Source organism: Coregonus clupeaformis, chromosome 33 (assembly GCF_020615455.1).
Source record: "Coregonus clupeaformis isolate EN_2021a chromosome 33, ASM2061545v1, whole genome shotgun sequence".
NCBI lineage: Eukaryota > Metazoa > Chordata > Actinopteri > Salmoniformes > Salmonidae > Coregonus > Coregonus clupeaformis.
The window spans coordinates 36,102,085-36,125,864 of record NC_059224.1 but is presented as its reverse complement, the minus strand read 5'-3'; the positions used below and the strand labels follow the sequence as shown (position 1 = coordinate 36,125,864).

The window sequence follows — 23,780 nt, the reverse complement described above, 5'->3', positions numbered from 1 at the left end:
CGTTTATTATAGCCTATCAAATGCCACTCGAAGGTAGCTAAACTAAAAACGACTGCAATTCGTTGGAACGGCCATCCCCCACGAGAGAATTGGGCGAGTCCGGTGAAAGCGGAGCAGCCGTGTATGTCGCATCTCGAGTAAAATGACGAAACTGCGCTGCATGAAGAAAGATGTACTTTATGCCGATCTCTGAATATATTTGAAAACTTCCTTCAAAGATAGTTCGAAGTTGTGTAGTCTTTTCAATAGTTACATTTTCAGACTGTATAAGGTTGCTTATACCATCTCAAGGTAATTATAACCTTACTTTACTTTTTCCAATAGCCTAAATTGAGTTTTCTATTGACGCGTTAGAAATAAACGTTAACGGTAGTGAGCAGCAACTTGGACACGACAGGACTGGATAGCCCTACCCCTTCAAAGGACAACACGACATCGTAAGCCAGGACCAAGTATAACATTTTGAGTTTGTTGACAGTTCGATATTTATTTTATCGATTTATGTACTCGATGTTGGTTCAATCGGATGACTAATTACGCGTCCTTCAGACTAGTTTAAAAATGGAAACTTTCTTGCCATGGTTAGATACAGTATCTGATATGCGTATGTAGCATATCTTGGCACAGTGGTGTTTTTGCCTGGAGCAGAGAGAATCTCATATCGGGTTATGGACTAGGAAAATAGAATGGCATATTATCTGTTTTATAAGGTGTGGCAATAGTCAAAATTGATGTTATAGCTTTTTCAGGAATTATAAACTGATTTATAATCCCAAAATGTGGGAAGATTATGAATGAAGTCAGTGGTGTAGTGGAGGGTTAACGCAGTTTAAACACTTTTTTGACCAACCGTTTACCCACCTTTTGTGGAAAAATGCATTGAAAGTAGGCCTATAGGGAGCGTAACTTTTTTCACCGCGACCGGCGATCAGAGTTTAACCACCTATTTTTTTTTTACCACTTCACTGATGAAGATTTGGGTCGTATTCTAGCAGATATTGTCACAGTGTGTCATATTCGACAGTATACCTTTTTTCAAGTCACTATAATTTATTTGGAGACAACAGGTAGAACTAATATAAATAACACTGTTAACTAACAAGTGGAAAATGGAAGTGTGTATGCGGTTCTATACGCTAAATTTCTGTCTGCAATGATTTGAACACTGTGCCCTGTTGAAGATGTGCCTGTGCCTAGTTACTGCCTCTTACAGTTGCATAAACCATGCCTTAGCACCGCTGGTGTTGCCTTGGAGACGGGTGTGTCAAGGGACTATTAGCTACTGGGATACAGTTTATGGTTTTCTCTGAAACAGCCTCAGTAAACCTCACACTCACGGATGGAAGTGAGAATGATTTGGAAATGTATTTTCTCCTTCTCAACCAAATACTGTGTCACCTCCTTCCCTAGCTTTTCTCAAAAGTCTCTTCACAGTCAACTTTGATGGAGAGGTGTGACCAAGTCACTTTGAAGGCAATCCTCCATAGAACAGCTCATAATAATGGCTGGAATGGAGCTAATATAAACCATGTGTTTGATGTATTTGATACCATTCCACAAATTCCACTCCAGCCATTACCATGAGCCCGTCCTCCCCAATTAAGGTGCCACCAGCCTCCTATGCTCCATATAGCAGTTCACTAGGCCCTGATTCCGACCGGGTTAAGCGCATGTAAATGGAACATTATTCCCTTTTTATGCACTTTTCTCTCTATGCATATTCTTACCTACAACAAGCATTAGAATAGCATGCTATTCACCCCGCTATTCATTTAGGATGGAGATCTAAGAAATGAAGGTGTGGTGGAGGTGTGTCTATTCTGACCCTGACTTAATTCCCTCATAATTCCACCACCTTTATGTGCGAGCAAACCATAAATACGTTCAAAAAGTGGAAAAAGCATCTACTTTATTTTTTTCTGATAGAAATAGCAGCATTCTCCATGCAGTGTAATTTATAAATGGATAAGAGCTAGGTAAATATGTAATCCTTTGGAGAAGGGGATTGTAAAAACACATAGCAATTGTTTTATATTATTTTTCCTTATGATCACTGGAGACGAATGTGAAACCAGCCATATGAAAGCAAACTGAAAATCATATCAACATGACATGTATTGCGGCCCCTTCTCCACAGTGAAATAGGCTCTAAATAGCAGTGCCATTATTAAACATTTTAATTGTGTGCCCTCATAATTTGCATGGATGAAATTTGAACACCCAAGCTATAGGTTTCTGTTTGGCTGAACCTGCTGAGTTGATGTATGCGCTTTAGAATGTTTTAATTATAGCCTATGCCCGGACTTTTCTCCGTTTTATTTTACAATTCGTATCATGTTAAATATTAATAGCCACTATCGGGAGCCACTGCCAGTAATACCCACATACATTTATAACTGTCACTTTAGTATTAGTTTTCTTCAATTTGTAGCTTACATTTTGCATCCCTCCATTCCGTTTACCTTTCTTTCCTCTGTCACGTCCGTGCAAGTTGTTCCTGAGGGTCGCTAGCATTAGTAGATCATATTAGGCTAATGTTGTGCAAACATTCGGGATATGTAGCCTATTTGAATCATTATGGAACTCAGACCACACGTAGCAGGTTAAACCTGGAGCCTGGTGCACGGTTCACGACGACAGTTCCATTATTAGTGAGAATTAGGGTAGATTTATAGGACAATTGTTTAACCCCTATTGTACACTTTTTTCCACCTTCCAATATTTCATGGCTTGAACTTGAATATGACAAATTTCAGGATGAATCAAATCACATTTTTTTATTCATCAATATATTTTGTGTGTAAATGCTCTCCAAACCTTTTTTAACATGTTTTATATGCAATGTGTAACTTTTTGGGTGACCTGACCAAATTCACATAGAAATGTGAGTTATAGATCTGTCATGCTCATCGAAAGCAAGTGTAAGAAGTGGTAGATCTGTTCTATGTGCACTATTTCTATGCTTCCCGTTCTTAAGTGTCGTTCTTGCGTCTTTTACTTTCAGTTTTGTACACCAGCTTCAAACAGCTGAAAATACAATATTTTTGGTTATGGAAAATATATTTCACAGCTGTTTAGATGGTACAATGATTCTCTACATTATACTTGCTTGTTTTGTCACATAAACTGAAATTAGGCGAACTATTAGAATTTTAGCAACCAGGAAATGGCGGGAGTGATTTCTGCATCTTTAATGATTCATACATACTTTCCTAACCCTAAAACATGCCTAAATAATCTACAAAATCAGAGTATTTATTTTTTTAAATCTACCAGTTGGTGCTGAAATGGAGACGAAGATGCATAGATGGCATTCTTTCATTGATCCCTATTTTCTGAACCCGTTCTCTCAATGTATTCTAGTCTGTCAACAAAATTGTATTAAAAGGTACACCGTATTTAAAGGGTTGCCGATAAATGTACTGAATTGAATGAAAACTCCACGAGGAAATCTGTTGGCCAGCAAGTGGGAGGGTTTTCAGCTATTGAATAACATTTATTCAGCGCGCGCAAGGTATTCACGCCTGCAAAGCCCGTTACGCACCTTCATGAGGTAAGTCTGAATACCAACTACTGAGAAGTGCGTAGGAAAGGCTGGTGTAAGAAAGCCATAATTTCCTAAATCGGAATTGGGCCCTAGTATCCTACACATTTCCAATAAAAGCCTAGTCCTACATCAGTGAAGCCCAGTCGGCTTCACAGCACGCTAGGGTAATGAGCTTTTCAATGCCAGAAGGCTGTCAAGTTTAGCCTGTGTACTAGTCTCCTTAGCTAATCCACTCCCTTTACTCCATGTCATGTGCCAAAGAGACTGCCCTTTCTGCCATCTTCAAATATGAACATTATATCATTAATGAGCTCGAGGGGAACAGAGGATTTGATTCTGATTCGATCACCTTTACAGCTATCCTCCAATCACTACGATTATGCAAATATTTTTTCTCCACAGAACACATTGGTATCTGTATGTTAAGCAACCGTTTTTTGGTTTGTCCAGATGAAACCAGTCTGTCCAAAGTTGATAGCTCATGTCTAAATTCTCAAAGTAAATACATACTGCAATTCTAACCTTTTTAGGCCTCAAAATACAACAATTTGCCGAAATGTTTGTGTTTGACTTTGTTATAAATTCTAATTCTATTTTCGAGGCTCCACATGTTTTCATGGAAAATATGAATGTTATTTCCAACAACCAATGAGCAATTCCACCGTAAATCCAGTGCATATTGAATGTTGAGATTGCCGAAAGACCAGTCTCTTTGGAATGTTAGTTAGAGACTGTTACTCAGACTATGTCAAGCAGGGTTCTCTCCCCAAAGCACATCACATGAAACTACGTCATTTGCATTCCTATCAAGATGCTACCATAAATACAGACGGCCCAAATATTTTGGGAGAGCATGGGAGGATGCGGGTACACACGCATGCATGCACGCACACATGCACACTTTTGAACTAAAATTAGGTTTATGTGATACTTTTCCTGGATGCATGGATAAATTAGCTCTGGCTGCGTGGACACATTAAGGCTAATGATTGCCTTGTGTGATCCTATTGTTGGTGGCATCTAAGGGAAAAACTATGTTTGTATGCTTGAGAGTGGAACTTTCGGGGGGTCAGAGTTGGGACAGGACTCCCAGTTGGCCTTAGGGGAAACACATGTCATGTGAGTGTGTGGAATCTGGAAGCTGTGTGAAACATTCTCATTAGCCAGTGGAAAAAGTAGAACCATGGCAGCCATGGTTATTGGGGAAGGGTTGAGAGGGATGGGTGCAGGGCGGCTTCTACAGACTACAGTAAGTGGCAGAGCCAGACCGACAAGGGAAAGACTGTTGCCGTGTAACTGAGGGGATAAGCAGACGTTGACTGTGTCACAAATGGCACCCTATTCTCTATATAGTGCACTACTTTTGACCATGGCCCATAGGGCTGAGGAAGGAATCTAGGCTCATTAGGGATAACCTGTTTCACAATCTCAAAACATAGGCCTAATGGATTTCAGTGGAGGTCATATGTGAATTTAGTAAGGCCTGTTCTTTTCCCCCTAACATATAAAAAGTGTGGTTCCATCCGCAAATGAAAACACACACTAACCAAACAAAACATTGAATTGAGGGGAAAAGCATAATCTTACATCAGATAGCGCGACAAACAGTCTGCACTAAGGACCGAGCTTCACGTAGGAGTGACGCCACCTGCCAGAAGACAATAGAAAAAATAACACAATTTAAGAGATTTCAAGGGATAGTTCATCCAAATTACATTGGCTTGCTAACCCTGTAAGCAGTCTATGGACAAGGTATGACAGCAATTCATGCTTAGGACCAGTCAGTAACATTTCCACCATGATACGTCTATACAGGGAGGAAGGGAAGTTCCACGAGACCGCCACCTTCATGCCATAAAAACATACTGAGAGCTTGGGACTAAAGGGTTCTATCTGCAAAAAGATGATTCTGAAATAATTGGCTTTAAAGTTTCGATCCCTTATTGGTTTGAGTGGTGTCAGACATTTTTATGTTGTATTCTTTTGAACTTAAGAACATGAATTGGGGTATTTAGAGTACTACTGTACATAGGTAGAGAACATTGAACAGACCAAGGCTATGTCTAACATAATTTTGACCAAAATACAGATAGAACCTTATAGTCCCAAGCTCTCTAACAAAGACTGGGATGCAAACAAACCGCATTGGACTGACGTCGCACGACTTAAGGCAATTTCTCGTGGTAAACGCTGTGGATGTCGGCTCAAGCATGAATTACTTGTTAAGTGCAGTGGCATTTTTATGCGCATTACGGCATGTTTGAATCCTGACCAAATACTTTCTATACACAAGAAAACAGGGATAGATTGTCATCCCAACTGCTGTTCACTGCACTGAATAGTTAATTGGAATTGCCAATATTAGGCTAAGGCTCCAGCTATGAAAACACCTGTAAAATGAAATGCTTTGTGACTTGCCAAGCACCAGACTGGGTAGATATCAGCCACTGACACATTAATTTTCTTTATTGTGCTAGTAGGTCTGCTGTGAGGAGAACCGCACAGCTTACAGTTCTTCCCTATGTAGCTCCTTTTCAGTAGTAAATCCACAAAGGAAGACATTGCTTTTTACAAACATATGCCTATCAACCTTGGGGTTATCTTTTGTCCTGCACTGTGTGTGAACCTGCATTGTTATCAAGAAAATCTCCATCTTTGAAAATACTACATTATATTTTTGCTATCGAAATGTAATGCATTATCATACACCTGCATAATAAGTGGTTACTCCATGGGCATCTTTTGGAGTGTAGGCTACTAAGTGTCCTTCTACAGATGTTTAAAATTAGAACGACAAACCAGCCATTTCTATCCCACCGGGGATATCCCCCACTTTTTGGGATGTTCTGTGGGTTTGTGTGCTTGGAGGGAATAAATAGAAACGCCCATGTTTATGTCTGTCCTAGCCCTGCCACCACAGTGAGCTGTCGTGGAAAACCCAGTCCAGGGGAGGCACTGCCTGTTGCATCCTGGTCCTGTTACACTCTGGGCCAGGGGGTGTGGTCGGGCTCTGGATGGTCGTGTGCTCGTGTGTGTGTGCGTTTGTGGCTGTGTGTGTGTGTGTGTGTGTGTGATGTCTCATTTCCAGCTGTGTACTGCTGTAAGCCTGGCTAACTAAGCTAGGGGTGGTGGTGTGTCAGAGGGAGTGTAGGCTACTCCCAGTACGCTCTTCCCGCTAGAGCGCTCATCTTGCATCGTATTGCAACTCAGATCGAGGAAACTGCAGGAAATTACATTAAGAACTGTGGAGTGTGGACACATGACTCTTTCCAAGACGAGATAACTTTATAGAAGCCTCTTAGAGCACAGTCGCAGATACAAGCCAACAATTAGTTGCTGTCCTCCTTTGTCCTCTGCTCTGGTCTCTGATATAATCTGTCCTGAGCCAATAATCTCGGAGAGGAGAGAGCGAAAGAGAGGCAAACAGAGAGAGAGATAAAGGGAGAGAGAGAGGTAAAGCAAGAACAGCGTCACGTGACTGTTTCTCTCTCTGGCCAATAAAAGCTTTATGTGTAAAGCGGAGGGAGTGGAAGTGTTATATAACGTGCCATTAAATGTGTGCCATGTGCATGCATGCATGATGGTTTTCCACTGATATGTTACTTTTCCAGTGCAATTTCTCAATTTCATATTTTTTTTCTCTCTCTCACACAACAACGCATGCACGCACACAGACACACACTTTTACAATGATGCCCTCAAAAAGGCCCAAGAAGCCCCCTGCAGAGCCTAAATTATATCCATTTCCCCGCTGTGAATCGTTGTTAAATAATGAAAAACAGGACCAATATGCTGTGAAGACAGTTGGTTACCCTGTTATTTCCTCTCTTTTTCATGCTGTCATTTTTTTTCCCTCTCCCGTGCTCTCTCTGACACACACAAACACATACAGTGGCTTGCAAAAGTATTCACCCCCCTTGGCATTTCTTCTATTTTGTTTCCTTACAACCTGGAATTAAAATTGATTTTTTGGGGGTTTGTATCATTTGATTTACACAACATGCCTACCACTTTGAAGATGCAAAATATTTTTTCTTCAAAGAAACAGAAAACTTGAGCGTGCATAACCATTCACCCCCCCAAAGTCAATACTTTGTAGAGCCACCTTTTGCAGCAATTACAGCTGCAAGTCTCTTGGGGTATGTCTCTATAAGCTTGGCACATCTAGCCACTGGGATTTTTGCCCATTCTTCAAGGCAAAACTGCTCCAGCTCCTTCAAATTGGATGGGTTCCGCTGGTGTACAGCAATCTTTAAGTCATACCACAGATTCTCAATTGGATTGAGGTCTGGGCTTTGACTAGGCCATTCCAAGACATTTAAATGTTTCCCCTTAAACCACTCGAGTGTTGCTTTAGCAGTATGCTTAGGGTTATTGTCCTGCTGGAAGGTGAACCTCCGTCCCAGTCTCAAATCTCTGGAAGACTGAAACAGGTTTCCCTCAAGAATTTCCCTGTATTTAGCGCCATCCATCATTCCTTCAATTTTGACCAGTTTCCCAGTCCCTGCCAATGAAAAACATCCCCATAGCATGCTGCCACCACCATGCTTCACTGTGGGGATGGTGTTCTCGGGGGGATGAGAGGTGTTGGGTTTGCGCCAGACATAGCGTTTTCCATAGCGATTAGTAATCCAAGATGGCATAGCAGTGCGGTCGTGTTTTCTGTAGTGTCCTTATGTAAATAGCCTGTTTTTTTGTTTTTTTGTCTTTTTCGTATATATTTCTCAATCTCACTTTCCATCCTTTAACTAAATATACTTTCCTGCAACCCGCCTCACTCAATGTGGAACGGATTCTGTTGTTTCTTCATACATTTTTATCCAGAACCTCTGGCTGAAACTAGCCAGCTAGCCAGCTAACTAGCTACTTGCTATTAGCCACCGTTAGCGGTCTTCACCATTGTCCGTGGCCGTGGCCTGCACTACCTACCAGCCAGCCCTAGCCTGGACAATTGTCGGCCAGTCTACACATCGCGCTATCGAGCCAGAGCATATCGTATTTTCTGCCGGAACCACTGAATCACTGGACCTTAACACCGGATCATCGCTAGCCAGCTAACTAGCTACTTGCTATTAGCCACCGTTAGCGGTCTTCACCATTGTCCGTGGCCGTGGCCTGCACTACCTACCAGCCAGCCAGCTCTAGCCTGGACTATTATTCGGCCAGTCTGCACTGTCTGCACAGCGCGTTATCGACCCTGAACATATTGGTTTTTCTGCCGGAATCACTGAACCTTTAACACCGGATTCATCGCTACTAGCTAGCTGCAACCAAATGGACGTTTTGTGGTTGGCTAATCAGCCCTGAGTTAGCCTTGAGCCAGGCCCATCTCCCGGCTATCTACCTCTCTGTCAACCGGACGGGACCTCCTAGTGTTGACAAGGAGCCCCGCCGATCCAACACGACTGGTCTGCCGACGAAATCGTCTGATGTGGTTACAACAGTCTTCCCGTTACGACGTCGACCACAAAGATCCCATCTGCTAGCCCCGGCCCGCTAGCACACGCTAGCCGTGGCCTCTTGCTCGCTAGTGCTATAGCAGCCCCCGAAATACCTCCGAACTATCCTATTGCTGTTCACCGGACCTTATGATAACTCAGCTATACAGCTGATGCCTGCTGGACTGTTCCTTTTTACGGTACCGCATCCTGTTTATGTTTAGCCTCAGCCTAAACATTGTCGCCATTACCAGCTGTTGTCTTAGCTCTCTCGAATTACACCTGTGATTGCTTTATGCCTCTCTCCCATGTCAGTATGCCTTGCTTATTGCTGTTTCGGTTATTTCTTATTGTACTATTTCACTGTAGATCCCCCAGCCCAGCTAAACCTGCCTTAGATAGCTCCTTTGTCCCACCCCCCATACACGCGGAGACCGACTCAATCGGTGCCTCCAGTGATGCTATCTCTTTCATCGTTACCCAACGCTTAGGTTTACCTCCACTGTACTCATAGCCTTCCATATCATTTTCTGTACATAATGCCCTGAATCTATTCTACAACGCCCGGAAACCTGACCCTTTTTTTCTCTGTACCCAACGCACTAGAAGACCAGTACTTAAAGCCTTTAGCCAAATCCTTATTCTACTCCTCCTCTGTTCCTCTGGTGATGTAGAGGTTAACCCAGGCCCTGTAGCCCCCAGTATCACTCCTACTCCCCAGGCGTTATCATTTGTTGACTTCTGTAATCGTAAAAGCCTTGGTTTCTTGCACGTTAACATCCGAAGCCTCCTCCCTAAATTTGAGTTATTCACTGCGTTAGCACACTCCGCCAACCCTGATGTTCTAGCAGTGTCTCAATCCTGGCTTAGGAAGGCCACCAAAAATTCAGAAATGTCCATCCCCAACTAGAACATTTTCCGTCTCGATAGAACTGCCAAAGGGGGTGGGGTTGTAATCTACTGTAGAGATAGCCTGCAGAGCTCTATCGTACTATCCAGGTCTGTGCCCAAACAGTTTGAGCTTCTACTTCTAAAAATCCACCTTTCCAGAAATAAGTCTCTCACTGTTGCCGCTTGGTACAGACCCCCTCAGCCCCAAGCTGTGCCCTGGACACCATATGTGAACTGATTGCCCCCCATCTATCCTCAGAGTTCGTACTGCTTGGTGACCTAAACTGGGATATGCTTAACACCCCGGCCAACCTACAATCTAAACTAGATGCCCTCAATCTCACACAAATTATCAACGAACCTACCAGGTACAACCCTAAATCTGCAAACATGGGCACCCTCATAGATATCATCCTGACAAATGTACCCTCTAAATACACCTCCGCTGTCTTCAACCAGGATCTCAGCGATCACTGCCTTATTGCCTGCGTCCGTAATGGGTCCACCCCTTATCACTGTCAAACGCTCCCTAAAACACTTTAGCGAGCAGGCCTTTCTAATTGACCTGGCCCGGGTATCCTGGATGGATATTGACCTCATTCCGTCAGTAGAGGATGCCTGGTTGTTCTTTAAAAGTGCTTTCCTCTCAATCTTATATAAGCATGCCCCATTCAAAAAATTCAGAACTAAGAACAGATATAGCCCCTGGTTCTCCTCAGACTTGACGGCCCTTGACCAGCACAAAAACATCCTGTGGCGTACTGCATTAGCATCGAACAGCCCCCGCGATATGCAACTTTTTAGGGAAGTCAGGAACCAATAAACACAATCAGTTAGGAAAGCAAAGGCTAGCTTTTTCAAACAGAAATTTGCATCCTGTAGCACTAACTCCAAAAAGATTTGGGACACTGTAAAGTCCATGGAAAATAAGAGCACCTCCTCCCAACTCCCCACTGCACTGAGGCTAGGAAACACTGTCACCACCGATAAATCTACAATAATCGAGAATTTCAACAAGCATTTTGCTACGGCTGGCCATGCTTTCCACCTGGCTACCACTACCCCGGCCACCAGCTCTGCACCCTCCGCTGCAACTTGCCCATGCCCCCCCCGCTTCTCCTTCACACAAATTCAGACAGCTGATGTTCTGAAAGAGCTGACAAATCTGGACCCCTACAAATCAGCTGGGCTAGACAATCTGGACCCTTTCTTTCTAAAATTAGCCGCCGAAATTGTCGCAACCCCTATTACTAGCCTGTTCAAACTCTCTTTCGTAACGTCTGAGATCCCCAGAGATTGGAAAGCAGCCGCGGTCATCCCCCTCTTCAAAGGGGGTGACACTCTAGATCCAAACTGTTATAGACCTATATCCATCCTGCCCTGCCTTTTTGAAAGTATTTGAAAGCCAAGTTAACAAACAGATCACCGACCATTTTGAATCCGACCGTACCTTCTCCGCTATGCAATACGGTTTCCGAGCTGGTCATGGGTGCAGCTCAGCCACGCTCAAGATCCTAAACTATATTATAAACGCGATTGATAAAAGACCGTACTGCGCAGCCGTCTTCATCGACCTGGCCAAGGCTTTCGACTCTGTCAACCACCGCATTCTTATTGGCAGACTAAATAGCCTTGGTTTCTCTAATGACTGCCTCGCCTGGTTCACCAACTACTTCTCAGATAGAGTTCAATGTGTCAAATCGGAGGGCCTGTTGTCTGGACCTCTGGCCGTCTCTATGGGGGTGCCAAAGGGTTCAATTCTCGGGCCGACTCTATTCTCTGTGTATATCAATGATGTCGCTCTTGCTGCTGGTGACGCTCGGATCCACCTCTATGCGGACGACACCATTTTGTATACATCTGGCCCTTCATTGGACACTGTGTTAACAAACCAAACTAGCTTCAACGCCATACAACACTCCTTCCGTAGCCTCCAGCTGCTCTTAAACACTAGTAAAACTAAATGCATGCTCTTCAACCGAACGCTGCTTGCACCCGCCCACCCGACTAGAATCACTACTCTCGGCGGGTCTGACCTAGAGTATGTGGACAACTTCAAATACCTAGGTGTCTGGTTAGACTGTAAACTCTCCTTCCAGACTCACATTAAGCATCTCCAATCAAAAGTTAGATCTAGAATCGGCTTCCTATTTCACAACAAAGCCTCCTTCACTCATGCTGCCAAACATGCCCTCGTAAAACTGACTATCCTACCGATCCTTGACTTCGGCGATGTCATTTACAAAATAGCCTCCAACACTCTACTCAGCAAATTGGATGTAGTCTATCACAGTGCCATCCGTTTTGTCACCAAAGCCCCATATACTACCCACCATTGTGACCTGTACGCTCTTGTTGGCTGGCCCTCACTACATATTCGTCGCCAAACCCACTGGCTCTAGGTCATCTATAAATCATTGCTAGGCAAATCCCCGTCTTATCTTAGCTCACTGGTCACCATAGCAACACCCACCCGTAGTCTGCGCTCCAGCAGGTATATCTCACTGGTCATCCCCAAAGCCAACACCTCCTTTGGCCGCCATTCCTTCCAGTTCTCTGCTGCCAATGACTGGAACGAACTGCAAAAATCTCTGAAGCTGGAGAGTCTTATCTCCCTCACTAACTTTAAGTGTCAGTTGTCAGAGCAGCTTACCGATCACTGCACCTGTACACAGCCTTTCTGAAATTAGCCCACCCAACTACCTCATCCCCATATTGTTATCTATTTTGGTAATTTGCACCCCAGTATCTCTATTTGCACATCATCTTTTGCACATCTATCATTCCAGTGTTAATACGAAATTGTAACTATTTTGCACTATGGCCTATTTATTGCCTTACCTCCATAACTTACTACATTCGCACACACTGTATATATATTTTATGTTGTATTTTTGACTTTATGTTTTGTTTACCCCATATGTAATTCTGTGTTGTTGTTTTTATCGCACTGCTTTGCTTTACCTTGGCCAGGTCGCAGTTGTAAATGAGAACTTGTTCTCAACTGGCTTACCTGGTTAAATAAAGGTGAAATATATATATATATTTTTTATCCTTGATGGCCAAAAAGCTCAGTTTTAGTCTCATCTGACCAGAGTACCTTCTTCCATATGTTTGGGGCGTCTCCCACATGCCTTTTGGTGAACACCAAACGTTTGCTTATTTTCTTCTTTAAGCAATGGCTTTTTTCTGGCCACACTTCCATAAAGCCCAGCTCTGTGGAGTGTACGGCTTAAAGTGGTCCTATGGACAGATACTCCAATCCCCGCTGTGGAGCTTTGCAGCTCCTTCAGGGTTATCTTTGGTCTCTTTGTTGCCTCTCTGATTAATGCCCTCCTTGCCTGGTCCGTGAGTTTTGGTGGGCGGCCCTCTCTTGGCAGGTATGTTGTGGTGCCATATTCTTTGCATTTTTTAATAATGGATTTAATGGTACTCCATGGGATGTTCAACATTTCTGATATTTTTTTATAACCCAACCCTGATCTGTACTTCTCCACAACTTTGTCCCTGACCTGTTTGGAGAGCTCCTTGGTCTTCATGGTGCCGCTTGCTTGGTGGGGCCCCTTGCTTAGTGGTGTTGCAGACTCTGGGGCCTTTCAGAACAGGTGTATATATACTGAGATCATGTGACAGATCATGTGACACTTAGATTGCACACGGTGGACTTTATTTATCTAATTATGTGACTTCTGAAGGTAATTGGTTGCACCTGATCATATTTAGGGGTTTCATAGCAAATGGGGTGAATACATTTGCATGCACCACTTTTCTGTTATTTATTTTTTAGAATTTTTTGAAACAAGTTATTTTTTTAATTTCAGTTCACCAATTTGGACTATTTTGTGTATGTCCATTACATGAAATCCAAATAAAAATCCATTTAAATTACAGGTTGTAATGCAACAAAATAGGAAAAAGGCCAAGGGGGATGAATACTTTTGCAAGGCACTGTACAGCTGAAAACCCATGCATGTGTACGTGACTGTCTCCCATGTGGCATCCTAACCTAGTTGCCTGGATTTTTTAATGGCTACCTGAGGTAACAACCTTAGCTTCTTGTGCCGTGCTGACCTTTTGAGACAAGAGACTGACTTATTGAAGCCTAGAATGGTCCCGGACACTCTCTCTCCACCACTTGGCAAACGGTCAATAAATCCTCACAGTGTGAGGGGATTAAAATGGTGTCCACGGAGACCAGGCCTCGCCCTCCCGAGTAGCACTCAGAACATCTCAGTTGTCATCTTATCAGTATTACTCTGCTGCTGCTCATAGGCTGTTTAAAGCCTCTACAGTCGTTATATGTTATAATAACCATAATTCAGTATGAATCAGCATTGGGCTGTTTGAGGTGGTTCTTCTACCTCTCGAGTTACAGTATAATGCAACATCCAGATGCGGTTTTGATTAAACCAATTTATCACTTGAGTGTTTCACTTCATGTTCCTAATGAGAGTGTTCAATCTCCCGTAGGAACAGAGGAAGAGGACGCAGATTGAGCAGCCAGCCAATCAGCAAGCCAGCCAGCAGACAGACATCGCAAGGAGGGCAGAAGGGGACCTACAGTCCTGCGTGGTGGAGATAACGTCCCAAGACTAGCAGCAGAGCTGACTGTGAAAGAGACTCCACATTTATTTTCACCTTCATTTAACCAGAAAAGCCCTTTGAGGTTCAAAACCCCGTTCCAGAGGTCCATCATGGGGAAACAGAACAGCAAACTGCGGCCTGAAGTGCTGAACGACCTGCGCGAGAACACAGAGTTTTCCGACCACGAGCTCCAGGAGTGGTACCGAGGCTTCCTCAAAGACTGCCCAACGGGCCACCTGACAGTCGAAGAGTTCAAGAAGATCTACGCCAACTTCTTCCCGTATGGCGACGCTTCCAAGTTTGCTGAGCATGTCTTCCGGACGTTCGACACCAACGGCGACACCACCATCGACTTCCGGGAATTCATCATCGCGCTGAGTGTCACATCGCGCGGCGGCCTGGAGCAGAAGCTGCGCTGGGCCTTCAGCATGTATGACCTGGATGGGAATGGCTACATCAGCCGGGCTGAGATGCTGGAGATCGTACAGGTGAGTTGAGATGAGAATGAGTTGGTTCTGGTGGTTCAATGGATTAGACTCAGAGCATGGTTCAGGCATCATCAGGGGTTCGATTCCTGCATGGACCACATACTAAGAATATGTATCACTGTGGATAGTTCACAGTTCTGTAAGTTTCTTGGGATAAAAGTGTCTGCTAACTTCCTGTGGTGGATTTTACAGGTGGATTTAGTCAGAACACCCTCCAATATGTTATCTGCTCACTTCAGCGTCCTATTTATTACTTGACTTTGTGTTTTATCTAATGAATGATATGTTCTTTATTACTCACGTCCATGATATCGTAAACATATTTTCACCATGGACATTGGCTGCTGCTCGTTCTATTTTTATTTCCCTTAATCAACATGGTCATATTTGCTCTCCCCACAACCGTGGCCTGAGCAGCATGTCCCGTATCAGTGTTGGCTCAGGCGATTGTGTGTGGTGGTGATACAAGCGTACCTGAATAAACAAATGATCTTGTTAAAGTCCTCAGACCATGTTCCCGTCTCATTGGTGTTTGGCTCAAATGCCTTGTTTTTTTTATAAAGCCAGAGACCCCGTGATGATTTTTCCAGGTGGTAATCTGACTGCATAGGTCACCAGGAGAATAGTTCCATTCTGACAGAGAATATTGTATTATTTGTTAAAGGCACTATTTGGAAGTTACCTTTTTGCTTAATGGTCATTAATGGTAGACTGTATACACATTGAAGAATGTTACTTCTAAATGCCTTATGAGCTTAGTGCAACCCTCTTACCCAAGGTCAATTCTTCTTCCTTCTGCAGGCGATTTACAAGATGGTGTCTTCAGTGATGAAGATGCCAGAAGATGAGTCGACGCCAGAGAAACGGACCGATAAGATCTTCAGACAGATGGATGTAGACAATGATGGTGAGTCTTGTTTGTTTTTAAACCTCTCATTCTACTTATTATAGTGACATAAGTATTTACGGTACTTTACATTCCAGCTCGGTAATAACTGGGTAAGAACTATGTAATTACCATTAGTAGTTACCATGTTGTTTCAACCAATCCTTTCCTGACATCCCAACCTGCCCATGGTTGTTATCTGGAAATAGAGACTGTAGTTTCTATGTAATAACGCTGAATCAGTGCTGGAAAATGTATCATTACCTGTTTCTCTTTAGTTAAACCGTTATATCCCTTCCCCAGAACAAACATAACATAACAGTGATATATGTCCTTGTAAAGTGACACAAAATTGCTATGAGATGACAAACAAAGCACAGTTTACAATCAGGGCCTGGTTTCCCAAAAGCATCTTAAGGCTAAGTTCCATCTTAGAACCATAGCATCCTATGGTTCTAACGATGAACTTAGCCATAAGATGCTTTTGGGAAACCGGGCCCTTGGAATTCTGAGTTGGATGACCGTTCAAAACTATTTTTCCAAGTCGGAGCTCGTTGTTTTTCCAAGTTCCCAGTTGTGGTGAATGCACTGAAGTCAGAAGTAATAGATTTCCGAGTTCCGAGCTCCTAGTTGTTTTGAATGTGGCATTACCTATTTACGCGACGAGTGCTCTAATGTATTTTTGTTTAAACAGTGTCGCTAGAACACGTTTATGTACATTTCAAAAATGTTGTTGTGATATTAGCGAATTAGAGGTAATGTAAGGGATAATCAACAAGGGGCTATGCATTCTCTGGAAAATAATGAACAACGTGGAAATTGTGTTCCACAGAGTTGCATTATTTTCCAGAGAATGCATAGAGCCTGGAGTTGATTATCCCTTTTATAATAGGCTATAATTTAACACATTTATCGCTAGAAATGTGTTCATTTGTAGGTATAAATGTGTTCAACATCCACTGAAGTAGCTAGCAAGTTTACTTGATAGCAACAGTAGCTAGTTGCCATGGTAACCAAACAAACAGACTTGATAGTTTATCTAATTAAACCATCAGTCCTAGCTTGCTAATATGAAAATTGAATTCAGCTATGCCAATAATGTTTTCAATTCGACTTTTGGTTTCAAAAGCAGCTTAAACATAAAACATGTAAGAACTATAGCCATTGACAAATTTGAGTAATCAAGGTGACAGACAGTGACACATTCAATACCACCTTGCACACTCTGTTTGCTTCCATTTAAGAAACGCTTTTCAACAGAATCGGCAGAATGAATACACCCCTGATCATACACAAAAACACTTTCATAGAAGCCACATACAAACAGCATGATCACTTTGCTCATTCTATCATTCCTTCTCGCATCTATGCGCTCTGCTCCTCTCACCTTTTCCCTTCGCTTGTGGACTTCAGTGCACAACACATCAGCTGTCTTTGACCAGGCGAAAAAATAAGTTCCAAGCCAAACCTTCATATCATAACCGCTAATCGCTACACACAGCCATATTAGCTAACGTCATAGTCAACATAGCTACTAGAGCTAACGCGTTAGTAAACCCGCTACAATCATGCAGTAAAGTGTACAGTCAGCAAGTGTTACACGCCTCGGACTGACACGTGGTCAGCAGATAATAAACCTGAATTAACAGGATAAAATGATGAGACGGAGAAACGTTAGTGGTGTTCAGTAGTAGGCCTTCTCCAAGATTGAAGATCTCACTAACGCTCCCATTTGATGTCACAGCTCCCCCTAGTGGGAGTAATCATATACATTAATTTAAATACAAATATCTAGGAGGCCTAGAAAATGATACAGGGGATGGCCCAATAAAATAAGCAACAAAATAAAACATTAACAAATATGACCATACATATTTGTGTGTGTCACACGCTCCCTGACAAAAAGAAAATGGCTTGTGACATTTAAGCCTTATTTACATTTCAAGTATAAGTGCATCACTTTAGATTATTTCTTGCTTTCCTAATACACGTAAGTGGGAATATGGTAAGGCACTAGTGTGGAGTAAGGTAGGGTTTGGTAGGGCTGTGCAATGTGGTAAGGTGTAATTACCCAGACTGTAGTAAGTGGTACCCCATAAACCTCTACAGTGTTGATTGTGGTGTGTGGCTGGTAGGATGGCTGACCTAGCGTCCGATAAGTGAATATCTGTGCAGGCTTTCTTTCACGTGTGGGCCTCCTAGCCTGTTCAACCAGATTGTTAACTAGTGGGGGGTTCACTATGTGCATGACACAAGTAATTTTTCCAACAATTGTTTACAGACAGATTATTTCACTTATAATTCACTGTCATCAGCCAAGACTATGTAAACTTCCCGACTTCAACTGTATAATGTCCTTTCCCAGTATGACCTTAACTTTCAAGGACCACCTCTCTCGCTCAAATTTCGTATGAGGACTCTGTCACCGGGTTGCAGAACCACTCACCTCAAGTGACGGTCGTAGTACTTTTTGCCTCTTGCACTTGCCTGTTTGCTGTTCTCGGACGCAATTCTGTATGCTTCGGGCATTCTTTCAGCCCACTTTTCAGCATAACATCTAGGTGTGCGTGACTTCTCTCCTGTTGCCAGGCCAAACAGAAAGTCTACAGTTAGGCGTGGGTGGCGACCATATAGTAAGTAGAAAGGTGAGTATCCAGTCGCTTCATGTCTGGTGCAGTTGTAGGCATGGATGACTTGTGGAAGATGCTCTTTCCACCTGTCCTTCTGCTTTTCCTCAAGTGTTCTCAGTATCTGAAGTAGAGTCCTATTGAATCTTTCGCCCGGGTTACCCTGAGGGTGATAGGGAGATGTCCTTGAGTGACCCACTCCTGTCATTTGCAGCAGTGTTTTGAAGAGTTTGTTCTTAAACTATCAACTTTGATCGTGGTGTAACTTGGAGGGGTATCCAAACCTTGGGATGAAGTTATTGAATATCTTTTCGGCTGCTGTTCTTCCGGACTTGTTCTTGGTCGGATATGCTTGTGCAAATCTTGTGAAATGGTCTATTAGGACCAGTATGTACTCGAAGCCTCCTCTGCTGGCCTCCAGATGCATGTAGTTGATAGAGACTAGCTCTAAGGGTGAACTTGTGGTGATGCTGCCTATCGGTGCTCTTACATGTGTGACTGGCTTCTTTTGCTTGATACAACAGCAGCGTCTGGTTACATATTCCTCATTGGCTCTCTTCATAAATGGCCAGTAGAACCTTTCTCATGCCAGACTGAGGACTCTCTCTGCTCCAACATGACCCATGTCATCATAAAGATGTTTCAACGCCATCTGCTTGTACTGGACTGGTAAGACTAGCTGGCGTCTTTGACTGGTTTTCCGGTACAGGAGTCCATTGTCAATGTGTCATTTTCCCCATTCATGCATCAGTTTCTTGGTAGCGGCACTTACTCCTCGTCTTGCCTCACTGGTAAGTATCCTGTTTGTTTCTTTTAGTCTCATTAGTTCTCCAATAGCTTGATCGTCTCTTTGGGATTTTTCTAGCTCACCATGGTCGATAGTTGGCAGGGGTCCATGAGTGTACTGTTCCTCTACATGGTCTTGTGACAGGTGCAAGGCTGCGATCCATGCTACATCTTTTCCCTGTGCTGCCTGACTCCCTTGCCATGTTGCACGAACAGCTTCACCTGACAACTCTTCTGTACAATGAGCTACATACTGGTCTATGTCAAGGGGAAAACGGGATAGCGTGTCTGCGTCTATATTGACTTTGCCTGGTCTGTACTTGATGTCGAACCTAAAGTCTGACAGTTGCCCAACCCATCTGTGGCCTACTGCATTTAGCTTGGCTGTGCTGATGATGTACAGTACCAGCAAATGTCTGGACACACCTACTCATTCAGGAGTTTTTCTGAATTTTTACATTATAGAATAATAGTGAAGACATCAAAACTATGAAATAACACATATTGTAGTAACCAAAAAAGTGTTAAACAAATCAAAATATATTTTATATTTGAGATTCTTCAAATAGCCACCATTTGCCTTGATGACAGCTTTGCACACTCTTGGCATTCTCTCAACCAGCTTCACCTGGAATGCTTTTCCAACAGTTTTGAAGGAGTTCCCACATATGCTGAGCACTTGTTGGCTGCTTTTCCTTCACTCTGCCGTCCGACTCATCCCAAACCATCTCAATTGGGTTGAGGTCTGGGGATTGTGGAGGCCAGGTCATCTGATGCAGCATTCCATCACTCTCCTTCTTGGTCAAATAGCCCTTACACAGCCTGGAGGTGTGTTGGGTCATTGTCCTGTTGAAAAACAAATGATAGTCCCACTAAGCCCAAACCAGATGGGATGGCATATTGCTGCAGAATGCTGTGGTAGCCATGCTGGTTAAGTGTGCCTTGAATTCTAAATAAATCACAGACAGTGTCACCAGCAAAGCACCCCCACACCATAACACCTATTCCTCCGTGCTTTACAGTTGGAACTACACATGCGGAGATCATCCGTTCACCCACACGCTTTTCACAAAGGCACGGCGGTTTGAACCAAAAATCTCAAATTTGGACTCCAGACCAAAGGACACATTTCCACCAGTCTAATGTCCATTGCTCGTGTTTCTTGGCCCAAGCAGGTCTCTTCTTCTTATTGGTGTCCTTTAGTAGTGGTTTCTTTGCAGCAATTCGACCATGAAGGCCTGATTCACACTGGCCCCTCTGAACAGTTGATGTTGAGATGTGTCTGTTACTTGAACTCTGTGAAGCATTTATTTGGGCTGCAATTTCTGAGGCTGGTAACTCTAATGAACTTATCCTCTGCAGCAGAGGTAACTCTGGGTCTTCCATTCCTGTGGCGGTCCTCATGACAGCCAGTTTCATCATAGCGCTTGATGTTTTTTGCGACTGCACTTTAAGAAACTTTCAAAGTTCTTGAAATGTTCCGGATTGACTGATCTTCATGTCTTAAAGTAATGATGGACTGTCGTTTGTCTTTGCTTATTTGAGCTGTTCTTTTTTTTTTTTTTTTTTTTGGGGGGGATGGATCAGCTTAATATTGCAGATAGATTGCATCTTCTATCAATGTAATTGTCTGCATCACTTCCAATCCCCCATGTTTTTATTTTATTTTTTATATATATATTCCCCTTTATTACTTTTCAACCCTACCATCCTTTCCCTACTTGGAGTAAATTAGTGAACAACCACGCCCAGGCCTCTACTTCCGGTCTATACTTACTATCTACACCTTATGGACAGAGTTAATTTTACAATAATTCTATATCTATATATATATATTAGGGCTGTCAAATGATAAAAAATTTTAATCAAATTAATCAGAATTTTCAGTGGATTAATCATGATTAATCACTATTTGCAATTACACCTGAATCCTAACCATTTTTTTTCTGAAATGCATACCAAAAGATAAATAACAGGACACAGATACATAATTTTCATATTATGTCTGTTTATTAACACAGCCAAATAATGGTGTTTTAAATCAAGCTGAAACATACTACACACCATAATATTTGTCTTTGTAATGTTCCATCACTTCCTCTTTGGCATTCCTCTTAACCAGGATGTACAATTTACAGTATTCAATTGAACAGAAAGCAATAAATGTAGTCAAATCATAACAGTGACCTACCACATTTTTGCACAATTTGAGTCATCTGTGGAAAAAAACATTTTCAATAAAACTTTTAAATCAAACCAAAGAACAATCTTTTACCTTTTCCTCCATTCTTTAATCCAGTTGCTCAAAAATCCAGTTGCTAACTACTATAACATGTTGCACTGAAACTGGTCTTTTTGTTTGAACATCACCTTTCAAATCTACTGAGCTTCATCATCTTTCAGCCAGTTGCTGAGGCAAACTAACTTGTTCACATTTTCTGAAAGTAAAGCTGACCTTTTCTTGTTCACAATGTGACCTGCAACTGAGAAAAGTCGTTCACAGGGAACAGTGGTTGCAGGAGTGGCTAGATATTTGTGAGCTAGTGAGGCCAGCTTCTCATGGGCTCCTGAATGAGATGCCCTCCACCTCAAGGGGCAGTCCTCCAATTTAATGGTGGGCTCTGCTCTGTACCTCTGTATGGCAGGTTGGACCTCTTCATCTTCTGATTCTGAATCTGAGCCCATTTGCAGAAGGCTGATTTTCTTCCTGGGTGGCCCATCATCATGTGTCTGTGAAGACCTTCTGGGTGATTCTTGTTGCAGCATCCCTTCAAGTGTGGTCCACACCTCTTCCCTGTCTGTCTTGGGCAGGCATTTCAAGTCTTTGAAACGAGGATCCAAAACTGTAGCAATCTGGAGCCATGCATTGTTGAGCTGTTCTTGACGGGATGCTAGGTCCTCCTTGAACTTGGTCTTGAATCTCACCACATATGCAGGGTCCTCATCACAGGCTTCCATCTTGAGACGCAAGTGGCAGAGAGAAGGTAGTACCACAGAACAGGAGACATAGGCCTCTCCACCCAGGAGCTCAGTTACATACCTACGCACACAAACACACACATGCACACAGAGACAGTGTATTATTAGAACAGTGGTTATCAACATATTATTATTATTATTATTATTATTATTATTATTATCATCATCATTATTTTTTACATAGATACATGTTATTGATATTTGACTTGGTTTAATTCATTCCAGAAAATAATCAAAGCGATGTTATTTGATAAGTTACAGACTGATTTACCTGCATGGCTCTAGAAGTGTCTCCAGCCTCTGCAGTTTATCCCACTCTGCTGCGGTCGGCAAAACGAGTTTGTGCTCCTGATTGTCCAGGGCTGCGATGACAGAATCTGACGGCCCAGCAAACGCATGTTTGGCGTTGACATGGTACTTCAAGCTTGAACAGCTCCGGTGAAATTGAAACTCCTTCTTACAAATCTTGCAAATAACCTTGTACTTGTTAACTGTACCATCATCATTCTTTTTATATTTGAATCCGTCAATAGGCCCACTTTGCTCACCTTGCTCCATCTCGCCTCTAGCTCCCAACCACTTTCCTGACCTGAATAATTTGTCACACTGCGCATGCGTGAAATGCGTTAAAAAAATTGACGTAATTAACAGCAAACAACTAATTAACGTCGTTAACGCGCTATTTTTGACAGCCCTAATATATATATATATATATATATATATTGTGATGTCACGAGAGGCTGTGTCCTGGAGGGACGTTACATCCCCCTGAGGTGGCTGCAAACCCAGACAGCTATGGCTCCATCTGCTGGTATGGTCGGGAACTCCAACCCTCTATGGCCAATCTTCCCACGCAGCTGAAACCAATCAGGAGCTGATGAGCTGAAGGTTTGTTGGAGGGGAAGTGAAGAGACACAGTCTCCAACGTGGGCTCTCTGGAGGACAAGAGTGCTGCACGTCCACTTCCATGAGGAATATAAGGATTTGGGAGATACTTACCTTTGGGAAATACTCACCTTTGGATATATGCACCTGTGGAAATACGTGAGAGACATTTGGAAGGACTTTTTGCTGGGTTGGCCACTAGCTGCAACGTGGACTACAGTAAGGCTGGGGAAAAGTTATCTGAGCGAGTGAGAATTATGATTTTGGATGTGGAAGAGACATCCCTGAACTGTTAACCCTTAAAGAGCCACAAGAGAACAGAATTTTGTTATATTTTCGTTAATTTCCCAAGACCTATAATAAAATCCTTGTTTTGTTTGAACCTTGTCTCCTTGCACTACTTGAGCAATCCCGCTGAAAGCTGTGTAGCCTCTCGTGACATCACAGATGGTGGAGAATACAGGCACGCTCAAGCGTTAATAGTGCATGTCAGAGGAGGATACCGAAGGTTTGATCACCCAGTTTTCCAAGTTGGCCGTAGGCTCCCCCGCCCGACTGAAATGGAGGACATATTGAAAGCCCTTGTTGCTGGCCAGCAAGCCCAGATGCAAGCAACCGTGGCTCTCTTGGAGGAGCAAAAGAAAGCCAACCTTCTGAAGGCAGAGGAGT

General features: G+C 43.0%; 1 protein-coding gene across 3 annotated transcripts in view; it reads left to right on the top strand.

Annotated features, from left to right (window-relative positions):
- The first annotated feature begins 97 nt into the window (after positions 1-97).
- LOC121549115 (hippocalcin-like protein 1) overlaps positions 98-23,780 on the top strand; it is a 39,738-nt gene continuing 16,055 nt past the window's right edge. The window contains exons 1-3 of one of the 3 annotated variants that reach the window (XM_041860970.2): positions 98-291; positions 14,353-14,948; positions 15,750-15,855. In XM_041860970.2, the coding sequence (XP_041716904.1) occupies positions 14,571-14,948; positions 15,750-15,855 (484 nt within the window). In that variant the 5' untranslated portion in view covers positions 98-291; positions 14,353-14,570. The other 2 variants (XM_041860967.2, XM_041860969.1) reach the window with 2 other exon arrangements.